This window comes from Furipterus horrens, unplaced genomic scaffold (assembly GCF_987537825.1).
Source record: "Furipterus horrens unplaced genomic scaffold, mFurHor1.1.pri manual_scaffold_9, whole genome shotgun sequence".
Classification (NCBI taxonomy): domain Eukaryota; kingdom Metazoa; phylum Chordata; class Mammalia; order Chiroptera; family Furipteridae; genus Furipterus; species Furipterus horrens.
The window spans coordinates 64,294,818-64,318,050 of record NW_028327179.1 but is presented as its reverse complement, the minus strand read 5'-3'; the positions used below and the strand labels follow the sequence as shown (position 1 = coordinate 64,318,050).

Sequence of the window (23,233 nt, the reverse complement as noted above, 5' to 3'; positions counted from 1 at the left end):
GTAAAATAGTGACTGAAGACTGGCAGCTTGAGCTTCAGAAAGGAAACAGAGAATGAATGATATTGCTACTTAGTATGGTGATGCATGTTTGTTAGGGCAAGTTTGAGTCATCAAGAAAAGCTATGGGCAGGAAATCCAAGATGGCAGCAGACTAGGTAAATGTTACATTTACCTCCTTCTGGGACCAAACTGAAATTGCAACTAAAATATAGAAAAATCAACTGAAGACTAGCTAAATAGAAGCTTTATAACCAAATAGAAGCCTTATAACTGTTCCATAGAGGTTGCCTAGGGCCAGTCACAGAAACTGACATTGGTCTGCACCAGAGTCTCTTCCACCCAGGAACCAGCTTCAAACAACAAAAGAACAGGATACAATTAGCTTCACAAGCAGCATATCCAAAAGAAGATCATGAAAAGTGCCAGATACTGCTGAGGGGAGTTCTGCTTCATGTGGTCATCACCTGCACAGCAACTTACATTATTGTCAGGGTCAATCCTCGTAGTCAGCCATGCTGAAGTTTGACCCCACACAGAACAAATCAATAGCAATGTAGACTCAATTAAAATAGGAAAGCACAAATAACTTACAGAAAGGACATTCCTGGAGCACTCAGCTTAGGTGATCAATAAAACAGACACTGGGTCCCACAGGACACCTACCACAAAAGGCCACCGGACCAAGACTGGGAATTATATCAGACCCACCTAATACATAGAAACAAACACAAAGAGGTAGGCAAAGTGGGGACACAAAGACACATTCCCCAAATGAAAGAACAGGGGAAATCTCTAGAAAAATAAATAAATGAAATGGAGGAAAGCAACTGAACAGATATAGATTTTAAAAACAATGGTTATAAAAATGCTCAGAAACTTAGTGATAACTTCAACGAGATAGGAAGCATAAAAGGACATACAAACCATAAAAAATAACCAGTAAAAAATGAGGAATATGATATTTGAAATAAAGAATATACTAGAAAAAATAAACAGAGAATCAAATCAGCTATTTGGAAGATAAGGTAGCAGAAAATTCAAAATAATAGCAGCAAAATGAAAAAAGAATTTTTAAAAATGAGGATAGTTTAAGGCACCTTTGGGACAACATAAAGTGTAACAACCTCCAATTACAGGGATAACAAAAAGAGAAGAGAGCAAGGAATCAGGAACCTATTTGAAAAAAAAGAAGGACTGAAAACTTCCCTAATATGGTAAATAAAAAGGATACACAAGTATAGGAAGTGCAGAGAGCCCAAAATAAGATGAACCAAAAGAGGCTCCCACCAAGATATTGTAGGGGCACCAAATAGTTTCTGTAAAAAGTTTCAATATGTAAGTATGTAAGGGCTTTAAATGTTCTTTGTAAGACATAGCAAGGACTTGCTAAAAGGCCTTGGAAAAAGGAATGTAAGAAGGAGTGTTATAGCAATTAGTGATTTACAAGCTAAAATGACGTCAGCCTCTATCACCTCCCATTTGCTTGCTTGTGTCGGGTTTATAACATTTGTGAAGGTTGTGCTTTGCAGAATGTCTAGCCCTTTGAAAATAAATTGCTTCACAGGGAGTTTGTCCCTGGCTAAAAAGCTATGCTGCCGCCGAAGATAACCTTATAGCCTTGCAAATTTCTGTTCCTGTTACTTCCAAGACATTCCTGCAGTCCTGCCCAGCCCCCTCTTCCTAAGGCTGTTTCCCGCCAAAGAAGAAACAAAGAGACTGCACCAGTATAAAAACCCAGCGTTTAGACTCCATTGTGGGTTGGAGCATGTTAGAGACCTGCTGAGGGTCTGCCCAACTCCTGGCCATTATTTAAAATCCTTTGCTTAACTTTGTACACCGCTTCAGAGTGTTCAATCTCGCCTATGTACCCGTAACAATAATCATAAATAAAGTGGCAAAGGTTAAAGACAAAGAGAAAATCTTAAAAGTAGCAAGAGAAGGACAGTTAGTTACCTACAAGGGAGCTCTCCTAAGACTGTCAGTTGATTTCTCAATAGAAACATTTCAGATCAGAAGGGATTGGCATGAAATATTCAAAATAATGAAAACCAAGAACCTAGACCAAGACTACTTTACCCACCAAGGCTATCATATAAAATAGAATGAGTGACTTATGGCCAAGATGGAGAGCTAGTCAGACATGCTGCATCTCCCTCCACAACTGAGAAGGAATACAACTACCTCAAAGCTAGAGACAACCAGAAATTCCAGAAAATCAAGCCACATGGAAGTCCAACAAACAAAGATATAAAGAAGAAATATTCATCCAGATAGGTAAGAGGGGCAGAGCCAGGGCACAGAGGATGCAGTGTGGTGGCAGCAGCAGTGGCTGCAGCAGCAGGTCAGCAGAAAGTGTGGTCACACATTTTAAAAAGTGGGGAGGGACACCTGGGGAGTGCTCCCAGCACCAGATCACACTGAGCAGCTCACAGTTCCAGCGCCAGGGAAAATAAAGCCTCATTGTTTCTGACTGTGCAAACAAGTGGAAGTTGGGGTAGAGGAACGAAGTGCCAGTCTCTCAGCAGAGTCCACTTGTTTAGAGGGCGCCCACAGCCCTAGAATGCCTGCAGACCCACCCCCTCTGGGAATGACAGCCAGGGCAACAGCTCGAGAGGCACCAGTTCCATACAGAAGTGGGAGAAATGCTTGGGAAAGGGACGAGTGCTGAGCAAGCAGCATTGTTCCCTCTCCAATTCCTCCCCCACATACAGGGCCACACATAGTGAAATGAGTCACCCTGTACTGACAAATACCTAAGGCTCTTCCCCTTACAATGTAACAGATATGACAGCTCTACCTAAGACACAGAGGCAAACAAATACAGGAGCCTGTCAAGATGAGACCAAGAAGTATGATACAAAAGGGGGACATATAAAGGTTACAGTGGGAGAGCTAAACAATGGTAAGATAGCCAAGCTAAAAAATGTAAAAATGAAAACACTGGTGATAAAGATGCTCACAGGCTTGACATATATGCTTAAGTATGGCAAACACATAAAGGAATAAGTGAAGGCTATGCTAAATGAAATGAAGGAAACTCCACACAAAACCAATGATGCAGGGAAGGAAACCAGGATTCAAATAAATGATCTGAAACATAAGGAAGAAATAAACAGTCAACCAGTACAGAATGAGAAAACAAGAATGGAAAAAAACAAGGACAGGCTTAGGAGTCTCTAGGACAACTTTAAACATGCCAACATCCAAACCATAGTGCTGTCAGAAGCAGAAGAGGAAGAGCAAGAAATTGAAAGCTTATATGAGAAGATAATGAAGGAAAACTCCCCAAATTTGGTAAAAGAAATAGACATACAAGTTCAGGAAGCATGGAGAGTCCCAAACAAGCTAAACCCAAAAATGACCACACCAAGACATAACATAATTAAAATACCAAAGGTTCAAGATAAATAGAGAATCTTTAAAGCAGCAAGAGGAAAGCAGAGAGTTACCTACAAAGGGGTGCGTATAAGACTATTAGCTGATTTCTCAAAAGAAACTTTGCAGGCAAGAAGGGACTGACAAGGAGTATACAAGGTGGTGAAAAGCAAGGACTTACAACAATGATTACTCAATCCAGCAAAGCTATCATTTAGAATGGAATGGCAGATGAAGTGCTTCCTAGACAAGGTAAAGCTGAAGGAGTTCATCATTGCCAAGCCATTATTATATGAAATGCCAAAGGGACTTAAGATAAAGAAGGTCAAAATTATGAACATTAAAATGACAACAAACACAACTATCAACAACTGAATCTAAAAAATAAAACCAAAATCCAACTAAGCAAACCAAAATAGGAACTGAATCATAGAAATGAGGATCATCTGAGGGTTATCAGATGAGAGGGGGAAGGTGGAGAAATGGGGAAATTGTGCAAGTATTAAGCATAACTGATAAATACAAAACAGATAGGGGGAAGTTAAGAATAATATAGGAAAAGGTGAAGCCAAAGAACTTATATACATAACCTGTGGACATGAACTAAGGGGTGTGGGGTTGCTAGAGAGAAGGAGGGCACTGGGAAGAGAGGAGCAAAGAGAAAATAATTGGGACTACTGTAACAAAATAATCAATAAAATGTACTTTAAAAAATTCCCTAAAAATTAAAAAAAATGAATAAAAGGAGAAATAAAGAGCTTCCCACAAAAGAAAAAGCTAAATGAATTTGTTATCACCAAACCATCATTACAAGAAGTGTTAAAGGGTTTTTAAAGGGGGAGAAGCAGAAGCAGAAGAATGGGGAAAAGAAGGAGAAAGAGAAGAATAAGAGTGAAGGAGAAAAAACAGAAAAATGTATTTCTAAGGATAAAATACAATAAATATTAATAAGTAACTATCACTAATCACTTTAAATATATGAAATAGAAAACAAGACCCTTATATATGCTTGTCTACAAGAGACCTACATCAAAACAAAAGATCCACAGAGACTAAAATTAAAGAAATGGAAAGTTATTTCATACAAATGGAAATTTAAATATGAGATAACGATACTTGTATCTGACAAAATAGACTTCATTATTATTTTTAATTTAATTTATTTCTATCACCATTTATATCCCCTATTACCTCTTCCAACTCCATCTCCCTGATCCCTGCATTCACCATACTGTTGTCATGTCCAAGAGTTCTTTCTCTTTGTTTTTCATTTTTCTTAATTCCTCCACTCCCCAAGACTTCCCTAGACCCGTCAGCCTGCCTCTATCTATGAATCTGTTTTTATTCTGCTTGTTAGTACAGTTTGTTCATTAGATTTCACATATAAGTGACATCATATGGTACTTGTCCTTCTCCCCCTCCCCCCTCTTCTTTGGTCACTATCAGTCTGCTCCTTTCTTAAGTTCCTCTGGTTCAGTTTTGTTCATTTGTTTGCGTTCTTTACTTTTCTGTATTAGGTGATATAAAATAGTATTTATCTTCTGTTGCCTAGCTTATTTCACTAAGCACAGTTCTGTCCAGTTCCATCTATATTGGAACAAGTGGTAGGAGTTTCTTATTTCTTTCTGCTGCATGGTATTCCATTGTATAAATATACCACAGTTTTTTGATCCACTCATCCACTGAGCTCTTCCCAGCACTTGGCTATTGTAAATAGTACCGCAGTGAGCATAGGGGTGGATAGATTTTATGAATTGGTGTTTCAGGATTCTTTCAGTATACTCCTAGCAATGGTATTGCTGTATCAAAAGGCAGTTCCATTTTTAGTTTTCTGAGGAAATTCCATACTGTTTTCTATAGTGGCTGCACCAGTCTGCATTCTCACCAACAGTTCTTTTTTCTCCACATCCTTGCTACCACTTGTCTGTTGATTTGTTGATGGCCAGTCTGACTGGTGTGAACTGGTATCTCATTGTGGTTTTGATATGCATCCCTCTAATGGCTAGTGATGTTGAGCATTCTTTCATATGCCTATCAACCCTCTGTATTCCCTCTTCAGAGAAGTGTTTGTTCAGGTACTTTGCTCATTTTTTAATTGTATTATCTGTCTTGGTGTTGAGTCATATAATTTCTTTATATATTTTGGAGATCAAACGCTTGTCTGAGGTATCATTGACAAGTATGTTCTTCTATATGGTTGGTTCCCTTTTCATCTTGCTGATGTTTTCTTTTGCTGAGCAGAAACTCTTTAGTTTGATGTAGTCCCATTTGTTTATTATTTCCTTCATTTCCTTTACCTTAGGGGATATATCGGTGAAAATATTGCTATCTGGGATATCTGAAATATTCCTGCCTATGTCTTTCTCTATGATTTTTATGGTGTTACTGCTTACATTAAAGTCTTTGACCCATCTTGAGTTTATTCTGGTGTATGGTGTAATTTGGTGCTTGAGGCTCTTCTCACTCCATTTGATGTTCCTTTCCCTTTTGTCAAATACTAGTTGACCATATAGACATGGGCTTATTTCTGGGGTCCCATTCTGTTCCATTGATTTTTATGTCTGTTGTTATGCCAGTACCAGACTGTTTTGACTACAGTGGCCTTGTAGTATAATTTGATATCAACTATTGTGATTTTTCCTATGGTTTTCTTCTTCCTCAAGATTGTTATGGCTATTCGGGGTCTTTTTTGGTTCCATATAAATATTTGAAATATATGTTCTAAGTCTTTGAAATATGTCATTGGTGTTTTTAATAGGGAATGCATTGAATCTGTAAATTGCTTTGGGTAGTATGAGCATTTTAATGATGTTGATTCTTCCCATCCATGAACATGGTATATGCTTCCATTTATTTGTATCTTCCTTAATTTCTTTCTTCAGTGTTCTTAGTTTTCTGAGTACAGGTCTTTTACCTCCTTGGTTAAATTTATTCCTAACTATTTTCTTTTCCTTGTTGGTATAGTAAATGAAACTTTTTTCTAGTTTCTATCTCTGATATTTTATTGTTGGCATACAGACATGCCTTTGATATCTGAATATTGACTTTGTACCCTTTTATATTGCCAAATTTACTTATTAGGTCAAGTTTATAGGGTTTTCCATGTACATTGTCATGTCGTCTGCAAATAATGACAGTTTTACTTCCTCTTTCCCAATTTGGATGCCTTTTATTTCTTTTTCTTGTCTGATTGCTGTGGCTAGAATTTCCAAGGCTCTGTTGAATAGGAGTGGAGAGAGTGGACATCCTTGTCTTGTTCCTGAGTATAATATTCTTTCATTGTTGTGTCTTTTTCTATTTTGGGGATTAGAATAATGCTGACCTCATAAAGCAGCTTGGGAGTCTACTTTCTTCTTGAATTTTTTGAAATAATTTAAGAAGGGTCGGTGTTAATTTTTTACTGAATATTTGGTAAAACTCATCTGTCAAGTCATCAATTCCCATGCTTTTGTTTGTTGGAAGTTTTTTGAAGTACTATTTCAATTTCACTAGTTGTAATATGACTATTATACTTCTATGGTTATTCCTGATTTAACTTTGGAAGTTTGTATGTTTCTAAGAATTTATTCATTTTTTCAAGATTTTTAAATTTGTTGGCATATAGTTGTTCATAATATTTTCTTACAATCCCTTGTATTTCTGTGGTCTCAGTTGTTACATCTCTTCTTCCACTTCTGATTTTATTTATTTGGGTTTTATCTGTATTTTCCTTAATGAGTTTGGTTAAAATTTTGTCAATCTTGTGTATCTTTTCAAAGAACAAGCTCTTGATTTCATCAATATTCAGTATTGTTCTTTCAGACACTTTTTATTTATCCTTTGATAATATTTCAAATTACTTTAAAACAATGGCAAATGGAACATTTTAATGATAGACCGCATATTAAAACACAAAACCACTCTCAATAAATGTAAAAAAAAACTGAAACCACGTCAAGTATATTATCTTAATATAATGGTATGAAACAAGAAATAAATTGTAAGAAAAAAATTGGAAAACATACAACGATGTGAAAGCTATATACCATGTTACTAAACAATGAAGAGGTTAACAATGAGATCAAGGAAGAAATAAGGAGATACCTAGAAAGAAATGAAAACTATGGGATACGGCAAAAGCAGTTCTAAGCAAGAAAATCATAACATTACAGACAGATCGAAGAAACAAGTAAAATATCAAATAAACAATCTAAGTTTACACTTAAGGGAACTACAGTAGAAATATAACAACAAAATACCCAAAGTGAGTAGGAGAAAAGAAATAGTAAATATCAAAGCAGAAATAAGTAGAGTCTAAAAGATACAAAAGGAATCAATGGAACTAAGAGCTGGTTCTTTGAAAAGATAAACAAGATTCACAATCCTTTAACCAGTCTCAAAAAAAAAAGAGAGATAAATAAAGAGGTACAAAATTAGAAAAACATTTTGACTAAAGACTATTTAACTTTGGATGTTAGGTCCACAATTAAACTTACAGATCATGTATCAAAGAAATGTGCAATTGAGCCATGACTTTCATGCCTCAATGGGTTGTGCCTTGTCCTGCAAACTGAAGAAACAGCAGTCTGATTTTTGGTCAGGGTTAGGGGGAATGTGAGAGGGAACTATCAAGGTTTCTCTTGCACATCAATGTTTCTCTCCATCTATTACTTCCTCCCCTTCATTCCCTCTAAAAATAAACATAATCTTTAAAAAATGTACAGTTGAAATCCAGATGACCATATTAATCAATGACATCAGAATACTTTTAATTTAAAAAGTCACAAATGACTTTTGAGAGGGAAGATGGTGGAGGAGTGAGGGGAGGCTGCGCTTTCAGGCTCCCGAGACCTGTATGTAGTATGGACTAATTGCAGACAGAACATCTCAGTTAGCAGCTGGACACTGGCAGGAGTCGAGCCTTGGCACTGCTGGATTAGAGAAAAACCATCTGGGAACAACTTGTTTAGTGAGGATAGCGGAAGAAAAAGGGACAAAATAGGATTCCTGACTGGGGTCGCTGCCCGAGCTGCAGCTGGAAGGACACAAAGGCTTTTTGGAGACCACAGGCTTCCCCAGAGGGGAGTCAGGAGGAAAGTGGATCTCTGCCCGCTGGCAGAGACAAGACTCGACCAGGTGGCATTGGTGCTGGAAGATGGGAGACAATGTGCTGCTGAGCAAGTGAAATCGTAATTTTTCCTTTATATTTTTCTCTTGTGAACTGCGGAGAGGCGGAGAAACTTTGGGGGTGATAGGACATTCTTGAGGAGCGCAGGCGCAGAAGTGCGCTCGCCCACTCCCCAACCCTCCCCTTGGGTCCCGGGCGCGCATAAAGAACTGCCCTCATTCACTGGTCCAGGTGCGCAGGGTTGCCCATCCAGGTGCCCGTTGGACACACCCCAACAGACATAAGATCAGTGCCCCAGTGGGTGCACGGAGGACTCACTGGATATGCAGAAGACTGTGTGCAGTCACCCCTGGCCAACTCTAGTGGGCACCAGGCCAGAGTGCCAGGCCGGAGTGCAAAGCACTTGCTAAAGCTCTGTTCGTGCCCACCCAGGCAGGTGCGGGAAAAGTGGGCGGCTGCAGCAGGGGAACAGCGAGCAGCAGCTATTCACAGACACTCACTTCTACTGAGCACAAGTGTCCAAGGCCCCGCCCTAAGAGGCAAGAGACCAACTCCCAGAGCGCTGTGCGGCAGGCCTAAGGCTATCTCCCTGGCCGCCTTGGGCATGCACTGGTGCGCGACCACAAAAGCACCTCCCCAGCTTTCCCGGAGCATGGCGCAGCAGGCGTGAGGCTATCTCCCAGCTGCCTTGGGCGCTGGAGCATGGTGCAGCAGGCCTGAGGCTATCTCCCCAGCCTCCTTGGGCATGAAAGGGCATGCGAGTGCAAAAGCACCTCCCCGGCTTTCCCGGAGCTCGGAGCGACAGGCCTGAGGCAAGCTCTTGGGCTGCCTTAAGCGCTCACAGGTGTGCCTGAAAGGGCACCTTGGCTAGCTCCAACAGGCACCAAAGGAACGTGCCATGACGGGGCACACCACTGCTGCAAGGAACAGGAACCTCTGACCCATCTCACTAGACCATCTGTGGACACAGAAAAACAACAGCACACAAAGGCTGAACTGACATCTCCACAAAAGAATTCGAGACAAAGTGGATAGAGTGACTCTCAATCAACTAGCCAGAAGGAAGACCCTAACAAAGAACATCTGAAATACAATCAGACAGCATAAACAAATGACATAAAGGGTACCCCAAGAACATCAGGCTCAGGAGATCAAAGAGACTGCATTACTGAAACCCCCAGATCTCCCATAAAGAATCTCATACCACAAAGGTGGAAAAGCAAAGAAGACAAATCCAAATAACAAAAACAACAAGAAGAATCCAACATGGTAAAACACAGAAACAACCTCTCAATGAAAAGAAAAGAGGAATCCCCAGAAAGAGAGGTAGATGGAATAAACATAGCCCAAATGTCAGACAAGGAATTCAAAACATTGGTGGTGAAGAAGCTCAATATACTCGACAACCTTAAAAACAACTATGACAACCTACAAGGAGGCTACCAACAGCTCCAAGAAAATTACAGGGAACTTGCAGAGAACTACACCAACATAAAAAAAGACATAAAAACTATCAACAAGAACCAGGAAGAAATGAAGAATGCAACCTCTCAACTGAAAAACACAGTAGAGCCAGTCAAAAGCAGACTAAACGAAACAGAGGATCAGATTAGTGAGTTAGAAGATAACGTAGAAAAAAATTCTCAGACGATACAGCAAAATGAAAAAAGATTGAAAAAGTATAGAGAAGAGGTAAGGGAATTACAGGATAACATAAGGAAGACAATGTAAGAGTAATTAGAATCAAAGAGAAATCAGAAGAACAAGGAATAGATAAACTGATAGGAGAAATAGTGACAGAAAATTTTCCCAACCTGATGAGAGAAAGTTATGCAAGTCCAGGAAGCACAGAGAGTTCCAATAAAGAAGAACACCCCAAAACCCACTGCAAGGCACATCATAGTTAAAATGGCAACATTCCAAGACAAAGAGAGAATCTTAAAGGCAGCAAGAGAAAAACAGCAAATAACTTACAAGGGAGCTCCAATAAGGCTATCGACCGATTGCTCAACAGAAACACTGCAAGTCAGAAGGAAATGGTCAAAAATATTTCAAGCAATGAAAAACAAAGACCTACAACCAAGAATACTCCACCCAGCAAGGCTCTCATTCAAAATAGAAGGTGAAATAAGGAGTTTCTCAGACAAAGGAAGACTAAAAGAATACATCTCCACCAAGCCAGCATTGCAAGAGATGCTCAAGGGAATACTCTAAGAAAAAGGAAGAGAAAAAACAAAAAAAGAGTAGAGGAACAGAGGTACAAAGGGAAATGAATAAATACATGTCAATAATAACCTTAAATGTAAATGGATTAAATGCTCCAATTAAAAGACATAGGGTAACGGAATGGATAAGAAAACAGGACCCAAATATTTGCTGTCAACAAGAAACACACCTCAAAACAAAAGATTTACATAGACTGAATATAAAGGGATATAAAAAATATTTTAAGCAAACGGACTTGAAAAAACAGCTGGGGTAGCAGTCCTCATATCAGACAAAACGGATTTCAAAGCAAGGGCAATAAAAAGAGACAAAGAAGGACATTTCATAATACTTAAAGGAACAATCCATCAAGAAGATATAATACTGATAAACATATATGAACCCAACACAGGAGCACCCAAATACATAAAGCAAATACTAGGAGACAACAAGAAAGATATTAGGGGAGAAACAAGATGGCGGAGGAGTAAGTGGAAGCTACACTAACTTCCTCCTAGAACTAGTCTGGATTTACAATGTAATTTTGGAGAAATCATCTGGAATAACGAACCGAACACCAGCTGGAGAGAAGTCTTATAACCACGGAGAGACAGAAAAGGCCGCTACATCACAACGTGACCGGTAGGGAGTGCGGAGACGTGGAAGGGCTGGCTGGGCTCCCACGGGTGGCAGCTGAAGGGGCTGAGAAACAGCTCAGCAGCCGGGGATTCCCCCTGAGAAGGGCAGGGTCTAAACCCCCAGCTGGGCTTCCCAGCCTACAGCGACAGAGTGGAAAGTAAAATAGTATCAGCTGTGAAAAGCGAAAAGCCACAGGCTTTCTTGCTAGCCGGAGAGAAACAGCAGGAGAAAAAGAGCTCTTAAGTGGATCACATACGAAAATATTTTGGCCACCACTTACCCTGGGCTCAAGCAGAGGGAAGGCAGAGAGGACTGGAGACACTTGGGGAGAATTTGGCACGGTGGCTTTGAGGGGAGAACTGGAGGAGCAGCTGACTGGGTCCCAGTGCTGACTCATCCCCAGTACTGCGGGTAGACCATTCCCCTCCAAGTGGCGTCAGCCTGAGGGGAAGCAAAAGCCCTGCCTACAGGAATTAAGCTGCCACACCCACAGTCCTTAAGCCTGACAGCTAATCACAGATTGAATAGATTAACAATCAAAGAAGACAGACAACAGCAGTAGATCCCTGGAAGTCTCCAACAGGCTGCCTAGGGCCAGACTGGTACATGATCTGACGCCACCAGAGGCAGATCTAGGAAGTGCAGATCATTCCAAGAAGCACCAACAAACAATAGGAGTCAAAAAAATGGGGAGACAGAGAAACAACCTCCCATCAAAAGGAAAGGTAGAATCCCCAGAAAGAGTGCTAAATGAAATAGAGGGGAGCGAACTATCAGATATGGAATTCAAAACATGGATTATGGAGAAGCTGAATGAGCTCAGCGGAAACTTCAAAGAACTCCAGAAAAACTACAAGGAACTCACAGAAAATTACGTGAGCATGAAAAAGGACATAGAAGCTATCAATAAGAGCCAGGAGGAAATGAAAAATACGATCTCTGAATTGAAGAACACAGTAGAAGGAATTAAAAGCAGGCTAGAGGAAGCAGAAGATTGGATCAGCGAGCTGGAGGACAACCTACACAAAAACTCCCAGACAATGCAACAAAATGAAAAAAGACTGAACAAGACTGAAGAGGTTCTAAGACAGCTGCAGGACAACATGAAACGTAATAATATCCGTATCATAGGAATTCCAGAAGGAGAAGAAGAAGAGCAAGGGATAGAAAACCTCTTTGAAAAACTAATGACAGAAAACTTTCCTAACATGACGAGAGAAAGAGTCACGCAAGTCCAGGAAGCACAGAGGGTCCCAATGAAGATGAACCCCAACAGGCCCACTTCAAGACACATCATAATTAAAATGCCAACATTCAAAGACAAAGAGAGAATCCTAAAAGCAGCAAGAGAGAAACAACTAATAACATACAAGGGAGCTCCAATAAGGCTATCATCAGATTTCTCAGCAGAAACACTACAAGCCAGAAGGGAATGGCAAAAAATATTCCAAGCAATGAAAAACAAAGGCCTACAACCAAGAATACTCTACCCAGCAAGGCTTTCATTCAAAATGGAAGGTGAAATAAGGAGTTTCCAAGACAAAAGAAGGCTAAAAGAATACATCTCCACCAAACCAGCATTGCAAGAGATGCTAAAGGGTCTGCTTTAAGAAGATGAAGAAACAGAGAGACAGAGAGGAACACGAGTACAAAGGGGGAAAATGACAATGAATAAGTACTGAAAGAAAGAAGGAACTTCTACCATTTGCAACAACATGATTGGAACTAGAGAGAATTATGCTTAGCGAAATAAGCCAGGCAACAAAAGAAAATTACCTTATGCTGTCACCTGTTACAGGAAACTAATGAACAACACAAACAAATGAGCAAAATTGAACCAGAGGTATGTAAACAAGGAATAAACTAGCAGTAACAAAGGGGGAGATGGGAGGGAGAGAAGGGGTAAGAAGGGGAAGGGTCTAGTCAAAGAACATGTATGAATGACCCATGGACATGGACAACTGGGTGGGGACTGACTGTGGGGGGGGGCAGGGTGCAGGGAAGCAAGAGGGGGAAAAAAAGTGAGACAACTGTAGTGGAAAAACAAACAAACAGAAAATTTTTTAGTGGGGGGGGAATAAAAATATAAAGAATAGAAATGCAAGTTCAGTGAATATTAGAAGGACAAGGATTTTCCTTCCGATAAGACAGTCCTACAGATTTAGAGACTTGTATGTGGGTTATGTTACATAAATTAACATGTGTTTTCTGTTTTCAAAGGGCATAAGCCTACAATCTCATTACCTGAGTGATTATCTGTATGCATAGGCCTCACTTAATCCTGTCTGCATTGCTGCCTCCTGAGACTCAATGGTTTGGCTGAACTAAGTGGCTGGGTTGGTGAAGAACGGGGTGGTCTGTGGGCTTCACTTTAAAACTGGTTTCTCTTTTCTATCCTAATGGCTTGGACAGAAAAAGCCCAGAGGCCTGAGATGGGGGAAACCTAAAATATTTCCCTCAGTCCAAAATAAGTATAATGGGCAAAAGGGTTTTGGACAGGTGAGATGTACCTGGCACACCTTCCTCCAAAGAAGCCCTTCTTTTCCCTAATGTGGGACATTGAAAAATTAATACCTGTCTTTTGTCATCTAGTGGTTACGGATTAAATGATGTCCTTTAACCCTGTTGCCCCCAGAATACAACAAGGATGCCAGCCTGTCAAACCAAGCATGCCGTTGTCCAGAGACAGCCAACCAACCTGGAGTCTGCACGATCCTTCCCCTTGTGGGAAGGCCACCCTCCCCTCCACATCCCCACTGTTATTAGGGATTTCTTGACCCACGGGTAGGTAGGACGACGACCATGTCCAGCTTGAAGCAGCTAGAGGAGCTCGAGACCTTCATCCATTGTCCTTTATAAGATTGTAAAGGGTCTTAAGTCTGAGAGGGAGGAATTGTTATTTTTTATTGTTAAAATATTTAACTAATTAATTAATTAATTTTAAAAAAAGAAGAAGAAGAATATATGAAAGGGTGAGGCGGGAGAGCTTGTATGTACGACCCATGGGCATGGACTTGGAGAGGGGATTGTTGGGGAAGGGGGGTGCTGGGCGGAGGGGAGCAAAGGGGAAAAAAAATTGGAACTATTGTAACAATATAATCAATAAAATATACTTAAAAAAAAAAAAGAAAATGTCAGTAAGACATTATTATACCAATAAATAAATAAATAAATAAATAAACCCTAAAAAAAAAAAAAAAGGAAGATATTAACAACAACACACTCATAGTAGGGGACTTCAACACTCCATTATCAACAATAGACAGATCATCCAAGCAAAGAAACACCAAGGATATACAGGCATTGAACAACACACTAAACCACATGGACTTAACTGATATATATAGAACTTTTCACCCCAAAGAAGCAAAATATACATTCTTTTCAAAAGCACATGGGACATTTTCAAAGATAGACCACATAATAGGACACAAAACCAGCCTCAACACATTCAAGAAAATTGAAATCATATCAAGCATCTTTTCAGACCACAATGCCTTGAAACTAAAAATCAACCTAAGAGAAAAAAATCAAAGACACCCAAACTCATGGAGAATGAACAACACGCTATTAAATAATGAATGGGTTAACAATGACATCAAAGAGGAAATCAAGAAATTTCTGGAAACTAATGACAATGAACACACAACAGCCCAAGGCCTATGGGACACATCAAAAGCAGTCCTAAGAGGGAAGTTCATAGCAGTACAAGCATATCTGAAAAGGATAGAAGAAACTCAAATAAAAAATCTAATTCTAAAACTAAAAGAACTAGAACAACAACAACAGACAAAACCTAGGGCAAGAAGAGGGAAGGAAATCATCAAGATCAAAGCAGAATTAAATGACATAGAGACTAAAAAAACAATCCAAAAAATCAACGAACTAGGAGCTGGTTCCTTGAAAAAATAAACAAAATTGGAAGCCTCTAGCCAGGCTCATCAAGAAAAAAAGAGAAGACCCACTTAAACAAAATCAGAAACAAAAAATGAGAAATCATTATTGATACCACAGAAATACAAACAATTGTAAGAAAGTACTACAGACAACTGTATGGCAAGAAATTTGACAACCTAGAAGAAATGGACAAATTTCTAGAAACATAGAACCTTCCAAAACTGAATCAAGAAGAAGTAGAAAGTCTCGACAGACCAATAACAAAGAAGGAAATTGAAACAGTAATCCAAAATCTCCCGGCACACAAAAGCCCTGGACTGGATGGCTTCACAGGCAAATTTTACAAAACATTTAGGGAAGAACTAACGCCTACACTCCTCAATCTATTCCAAAAAATTCAAGAAGAGGGAAAAATCCCAAACTCTTTCTATGAAGCCAGTATTACCCTAATCCCAAAACCAGGTCATGTTACAAAAAAGAAACAAAAATACAGGCCAATATCACTTATGAACATAGGTACTAAAATCTTCAATAAAATACTGGCAAACAGAATCCAGCAATACATCAAAAAGATCATACACCACGATCAAGTGGGATTTATCCAGGGATGCAAGGATGTTTAATATTCGCAAATCAATAAATATAATACATCACCTAAACAAAATGAAAGACAAAAATCACATGATCATATCTATAGATCAGAGAAGGAAAACTCTGACTCCAAAAAACCTCCGCTGCCTTGCGGCATACCTCTTCAGGGGAAAGGCTAAGGGAGTAAACCCCGACAGAAAATCTGGAGCCGGAGTCCCTAAGGCGGTTTGACGTTGTAGTCAACACCGGCAACTCCTGCGGCGCACCTGAAGCCAAGCTGTATTGACTCCGTCTTTCCCTTGGATCCTTCAGCTGCGAAGAGAGGGGGGGTCTGCTGCATGGGCAACAGCAGACCCTCCATATCACCCTGCCCAGGCTCTGTAGCTTCAGCTTCACTGGAGAGGACACTCCAGCGTCATCGCAAGATGTCGATTCAACACGGGAGGAGACAGATACCGTGTCACTCCCAAGTCGGACTGCACAACCATTCTCGGCGGTGCAGATAGACTCTTAAGAAGCTACACCATCGTCTCTCGAGACGGACGGCTGCCGACGACGATATCTATAGATGCAGAAAAAGAATTTGATAAAGTACAACACCCATTTATGATGAAAACACTCCATAAAATGGGAATAGAGGAAGCATACCTTAACTAATTAAGGCTATATATGAGAAGCCTGAAGCCAACATCATACTCAATGGACAAAAACTGAAAGCATTCCCCCTGAAATCAGGAACTAGACAAGGATATCCACTCTCTCCTCTTCTATTCAACATAGTGTTGGAAGTCCTAGCCACAGCAATCAGACAAGACAAAGAAATAAAAGGCATCCAAATTGGGAAAGAAGAAGTAGAACTACCATTATTTGCAGATGACATGATAGTATACCTAGAAAACCCTATAAACTCCACTAAAAGACTACTCGATATAATAAGTGAATTTGGCAAAATAGCGGGGTACAAAATAAATATACAGAAATCTAAGGCATTTCTGTACACCAACAATAAAATATCAAAGAGAGAGACATAAAAGAAAATACCATTTACTATAGCCACAAGAAAAATAAAGTACCTAGGAATAAACTTAACCAACGAGATAAAAGACCTATACACTGAAAATTACACAACATTGAAGAAAAGAATTAAGGAAGAGACAAATAAATGGAAGCAAATACCATGTTCTTGGATGGGAAGAATCAACACCATCAAAATGACCATACTACCCAAAGCAATTTACAGATTCAATGCAGTCCCTATTAAAATACCAATGACATATTTCACTGCCCTAGAGCAAATACTCCAAAAATTTATATGGAACCATAAAAAATCCCCGATAGCAAAAGCAATCTTGAAATAGAAGAACACAGGAGGGGGAATCACGATACCAGACATCAAACAATACTACAAAGCCACTGTGATCAAAACAGTCTCTTACTGGCATAAGAACAGGCTTATAGATCAGTGGAACAGAATAGAGAGCCCAGAAATAAACCCAGGCCTCTATGGTCAACTAATATTTGATAAAGGAAGAAGGAACATAAAATGGAGTGAGAAGAGCCTGTTTAACATATGGTGCTGGGAGAACTGCAATGTCAATATACTTAAAGTTACTAAACTGCATACTTAAAAGTCATTAAAATGGTAAGCTTTATGTTAATTTTCCAATATCAAAAACAAAATCTCTTTTCCAAGTCTCATATTTTACAAACCTGTCCAAAAACTTCTTCATTAACAGTAAATGTGAGGTCTAGTATATCTGTGATATTGTTATCCTTCATCCATTGCAAGCTCTGGTGGAATTCCTCATCCAAATATTCCAGGTCACTTAAATCACAGGGCCTGGGTCCATTTAAAGGGAGAAAGGTTAAACAAGTGTCTTTATACTGTAGACCTCATTCCAAAACGTTTTTATGTCACTCCTGGCTAAAACAACAGAGACTTGTTTTAACAATTTGATACTTCTGGATATATTGTTTCTTTTACTACTTTAAAAAGAAAATACTAAAATATCTACAATAATCAACATAATATAATTATTGACTCATGAACTCTTCATGGCAATTGGATAAAATATTAACTTTAAAACAAGTTTTAGACAGATAAATTATATTTTATTTAATAAAATGTTTGTAATTATTTATGTAAACTATAATTCTTTATGTAAACCAATTCACATCCATTATATAATGTTATAATAGTCTCCCCCTATGTTTACATAAAACCTCAAATACCTCTTCAGTGTGTTAAAATTTTTATGTGGTATCTAATGACTCAGAAAAGTAAACTATTACAAACTTAATAGAAATGGTTAGGCAAAATAGGGACAAAAGGACCAGAGGTACTAGTGAGGCCAGCATCTGTTGTCTTGTTAGTGAGACCAGATTGGCCTTGGTTTGCAATATACTTACAGTCTCAGCAGTGACTTATAGAAGGGCCTTGTAAAGAAGGCGTCAAGAAGATACTGATGTATCAGAGCCAGACCTAGGATACGACCACTGAACCTGAACCTGGAACACAAACAAGGCAAAGATTTAAGAACGGGTAGAAACTTATATTGCTAAATATGTTAATTTGTATTTATATTTGATTTGTTTTTTTATAGTACTCATCTTAAGCCACCTAAGGAATCTGCCAATTGATGACACAGGAAGCACCCATTCTCTTCCCTATTCTTTACCGTAAACAATGCCCATGTGCTTGGTATGTACTAAAAGAACTCTTCTCTCCCCCAAGTACCAAAATAGAGTCATTTTGCCAGGATCCTCTTCTCATACCCGAGAGTATAAAGAGCCAAGAGAAGAAAAGCACTGGTGAAGGGGAATTCTGGATAAACAACCCACATTGACCCTTAGAAAGACCTGAACCCAAGGACATAGAAAGTTTTCTGAACCATGCATCCTTATCTATTAAAGCATTCCAGAGAAACCACTTGATGGTTAATGTGTGTCTACTATGCTGGGAAGTGGAAGATTTGAGTACAAAACACATATGGCAGTTGAACTCACAGTCAGGGGAGGGGAAAGTTAAATAGAATCACATTGTGTTAAGCAATGAGATAGCTGAGTCTTCATTGCTATTTAATATTGCCAGGCCACAGCCACATACAAACAAAGAATAATGTCTCTACTGGAAAGAATTTGTGATGTAGACCTGGCCATTTCCAGGTGGCCTTTACTGATTTAAATTCTTGTTGGGGCCAATAGCTTTCTGGAATTTTTGCTAGCAGCCTGTTTAACTGAATGTAGAGACTACCTGGAACTTGATCCCATCATTGCCTACTCCTAAACAGATTCTTATTAGCCAGGTCTAGCACACTGGCTTTTCCACCATGCCAGGTTTGCTTATCTCTGGAACCTAACACCATAACTGGAATCTCCCTGGTCTCTTTCCATATAACTAGAGTTTCACCTAAGTATAGAATTAAGTTGTGACTTTTCTCAGATCCTCCCAATTATAATTCCCAACTAACCCATCTCCACTACTTTTTCATGAGGCTCTTTTTAGACTTAAAAGATTTCCTACTCCATAGTGGCTATAAAATTTTTTTAAATGAATAGATTATCTGATCTTATGGAATAAGCATAATTATAAATAATACTTCAAATTGTCATGTTGGAAACAGTCAATGCTTTTTGCATGAAATAACATGAAAATTTTATTGAATATGAAGAAGACCTCAGTAAAGATGCTATGGGGCACTGTAGATAGGGAGGCTCATAGACTAATCAAACATTTATAATCCCTGAGGCCACAGTGCTCCCTCAGTGCTCTTTAGTGACCGCTGATCAGTACCCAATAACTGATGGTCCCCAACATAGTAACCATGGTCCTGTGCATAAAAACATGGTTCCCACCAATACAGGCTTACCTACTCTAAGTAAATACAACTGGTACTTCCAACAATATAGTGGAGTTGTGGTTATCCACATAGAGATGACTGAAATCACTCAAAGTGTGAAGAGAGCAAACATAAACACAGAATTGCCTAGATGAGTATTATCCTCATTTAGAGGTGGCTCTGGAAGTCCTAGTAAAGAGAAATGGTAATATCAGCTGGCAATAAATATCCTCAGATGTGAAGCACATGAAAATATTACATGATAATATTATTTTCAGCTCAGTGTTTTTTAAAATGAGTATTTTGAGGTCTGAAGTTGGCAGCAGCGCAGGAGGAAGCTGAGTCCACTTGCTCCTGCACCCAATCCGGATTTTCAGTTGAACTTCCAACAATGAACCAGAACAATCAACTGAATCTTAGCTGATATAAAGCTTTAAAACCAAGGACTACAGAAGATGCTTCAAAGAGTCCAGTAAGGGAGTTTTGTAAGTGGAAGGGGAAATACCCTGTGTGTGGCTCTTGTCGCAGATGAGAGACCAGAGAAAAATTGTAGCTTGGAGTTCTCCCACCCCTCAGGGCTAGGGGTCTTAGTTCCACACAGGAATTCCTAAAACAAATTGGGGAAAACTTGGAGGAGGGTACACTGAGACTGTGAGACCCAGGCTGCACAGTCACAGCATGCAGTGCACCCACTGCTGCAGCACCAACCTGCAGATCCCAGGATAGGGGCTCAGACTAGTAAAGGGACCAGGTTGCCACACTGATCTATGTCAGAGGCACTTACATGCTGCATCCAGCAGTGACTTTGAGAGACATTTTTTCCTTGGGGAGCTTTTATGCGCAGAGACTCAGAGAGTGACAGTCGTGTGGTGTGGGTACTGCATAGAGACTGATAAAAGGAACTGAAATGTGGATAGGGAAGGATCACATACACAGCTGTTCTGCCAGAATAGAGACCAGATTGATATTGCAGCTCCAGAGCAACCTACCCTTTGAACTGTGAGGCTGTAAAAATAACCACAGCAATAGAGAAGAAAAGGGGAGTTTGTGGAGTTTCTGATGCTGGGAAGAAGTGAGGTTCCACAAGACAGGTGAAAATCAGAGATCTCAAATTCAGTGTGACATACTTTGGATGCCAGACTGAAGTGTTCCCTATATGAGCTCATACTTTGGGAGAAACCACTCATGCAACAAGACTTCTGAGTGCGACAGACAGCACTGATGTAAAGGGGATCTCTGATTGCTGGGGAGTCACAGGATGGTGACAAAAATAGAGATCTTGCTGAGTAGCTTTGGAAAAAGAATAAGTTTCTCCATTCTCAAGCATGTGGGTGGTGCCTAACCCCCTTGCGGACTACCCCTGCAGCTACTGCTGCAGAAAGAAACCAAGCTGAATGGGAAAAAAAATTTTTTGACCCGTTCTGAATTTTTATCAGCCACATCAAGCCATAAAAGATCTTTGGGTCTTTTCCCACTGAGACCATCTGGGTGGAGAGGTCAGAAATTTGAGCAATGGAATTTTTTTGGCCCCACCCAGCTCAGCTTGCAGGCAAACCAGGTGCTGCATGGAACAGAGAGTTCCAGACTGTATCTCTTGCAAAGGCTGTAGGCTAGAAGTTAGATGAATGAAAACTGAGCTCCCAGGTACTTTGCAGTGTAGCAAACCCACTCTCAGCTCTGGGGAAAGAAAGGAGTGCCTGCCCTCTTTAAGAGAATTGCATGCTCCACTCTCAATAAGGAAACTTGGCAGAACAGCCCTGCCAGGTCCAAAGTTCCCTTTTTGGGTGCATTTCTATAGGAAAAGGAAAGAGAAACTCCAAATAAGAATTTTCAAAGTGTGAGACTTTTGGTGGACATTGCCTAAGAACAGTACAGAGAGCTTAGCCTCATACTGAGGTCTTGGAATGAGAAAGAGAGCTTAGCCTACACCTGTGATCTGGTTTAGCTCCAGCTCCAATAGGATGCTCTTAATCTATTCTATGAAGTCCAGAACTGCAGCGTTCACTCCAGCAAAAGGCACATGCAGAATGTACCTATTCTGAATAGGCAGTGATCCGTCTAAGGAAGCAAGTGCCAGAGTCTCTGGCAAAGACTGAAGGTGTTGGTTTTGAGTAGGAGCTACTCTCCCACTCATTGAGTGCTCTAAGACTGCAGAACCAACAAGGTGGGAAACCTGCTAGCCTTATCTCAACAGACCCACTCTCATCTTACACACCCTCCTCAAAAGGCTAGGGAGAAAGGCCAGATAACTGAGGAAGGGGCAGAGTAGTTGAAAGGGGGAGGCTGACCTCAGAAAGCCTTGGTTCTTATACAGATCTACCATCAGTTCCAAACAGAAAAAAAGCTGACTCTTACATAAATTGGCCTTTCACACGCAGACACAGGTCTAGTAAATACAGACACAAGCAGCAAAGAGCCTGGTAGCTACAGAGAGATAGCCTAGGGCTGGTTACACACAACATCTGAAAGCAACCTATATCTGAACCACTCCCAATGGGACCCAGAACCTACAAAATCAGTGGTGGGCTTCAGCCCACACCAAAGCTCAAACCAAACAGTCACACAATTATACACCCAAGGAGGGATTCCTGCAGGCTCTAGACCCTCCTGTGAACAATGCCTCACCAAGAGGCAGCAACTGCACAGCATCCTGCACATGGAGGTTGAGAGTTACTCTTACACTTACCCAACCTGAAGGGATAAGTATACCCACAAAAAAGCCACAAGCATTTAAGATGCAACTACAAGGGGGTCAGAGTATCCACAAGAAACACTCCTGGGCAATAGAGTTCAGGTGTTATGAAAGATTGTACAACTGACCCCGGCAAGACACCTTTATCATAAAACAATCAAAGCAGGAATGGGAGACATAGCACACCTACTTGACACATAGAAATCAAATAGGGTAACAAAGAAAAATATCCTAAGCAAAAGAACAACAGAAATCCCCACAAAAAGAATTTAAAATATATAGATGAAATGATAGCAACACAAATATCAAATGCAGAGTTTGAAATAATGGTTGTAAGGATTCTCAAAGACATTAGGGGAAGAACAGATGCTCTCAAGTGAAAACTTAAATAAAGATATAGTACACATTAAAAAGGATATAGAAATCACAAATTAGAGCCCAAGAGAAATGAAGATTACAATATCTGAAGTGAAGAACCTGCTTCATTTAACCTACTGTGAGATGAAGCAGATGATTGAATCAGAAAATTGGAGGACAAGATGACAGTATCCAGCCAAAGAGAAAATTAAAAAAAAAAAAAAGGAAAGAGACAAGAGAAATGAGGAAAGTTTAAGGGACTTTGGGGGTAACACCAAGCATAACAACATTCACATCATAGGAGTGCCAGAGGGAGATAAGTGTGAGAGAAAGATAGAGAATGTATTTGAAGAAATGACATAAAACTCTCCCAACCTGGTGAAGGAAAATGACACACAAGTTCAGGAGGGACTGACAATCCCAATCAAGATAAACCCAAAGAGATCTACACCAAGACACATCTTAATCAAAATGGCAAAGCTTGAAAACAAAGAGTTTTAAAGACAGCAAGAGCAAGCCAGTCAGTTCCAT

At 39.9% G+C, this 23,233-nt stretch overlaps 1 protein-coding gene across 1 annotated transcript in view; it reads right to left on the bottom strand.

The window, feature by feature from the left end:
* Positions 1 to 23,233, bottom strand: part of HECW1 (HECT, C2 and WW domain containing E3 ubiquitin protein ligase 1) — a 576,869-nt gene that overhangs the window by 37,297 nt on the left and 516,339 nt on the right. The window contains exons 22-23 of the mRNA XM_090287382.1: positions 18,224 to 18,322; positions 17,525 to 17,654 (exon numbers count right to left, since the gene is read on the bottom strand). Of these exons, the coding sequence (XP_090143508.1) occupies positions 17,525 to 17,654; positions 18,224 to 18,322 (229 nt within the window). The remainder of the gene's footprint in view (positions 1 to 17,524; positions 17,655 to 18,223; positions 18,323 to 23,233) is intronic.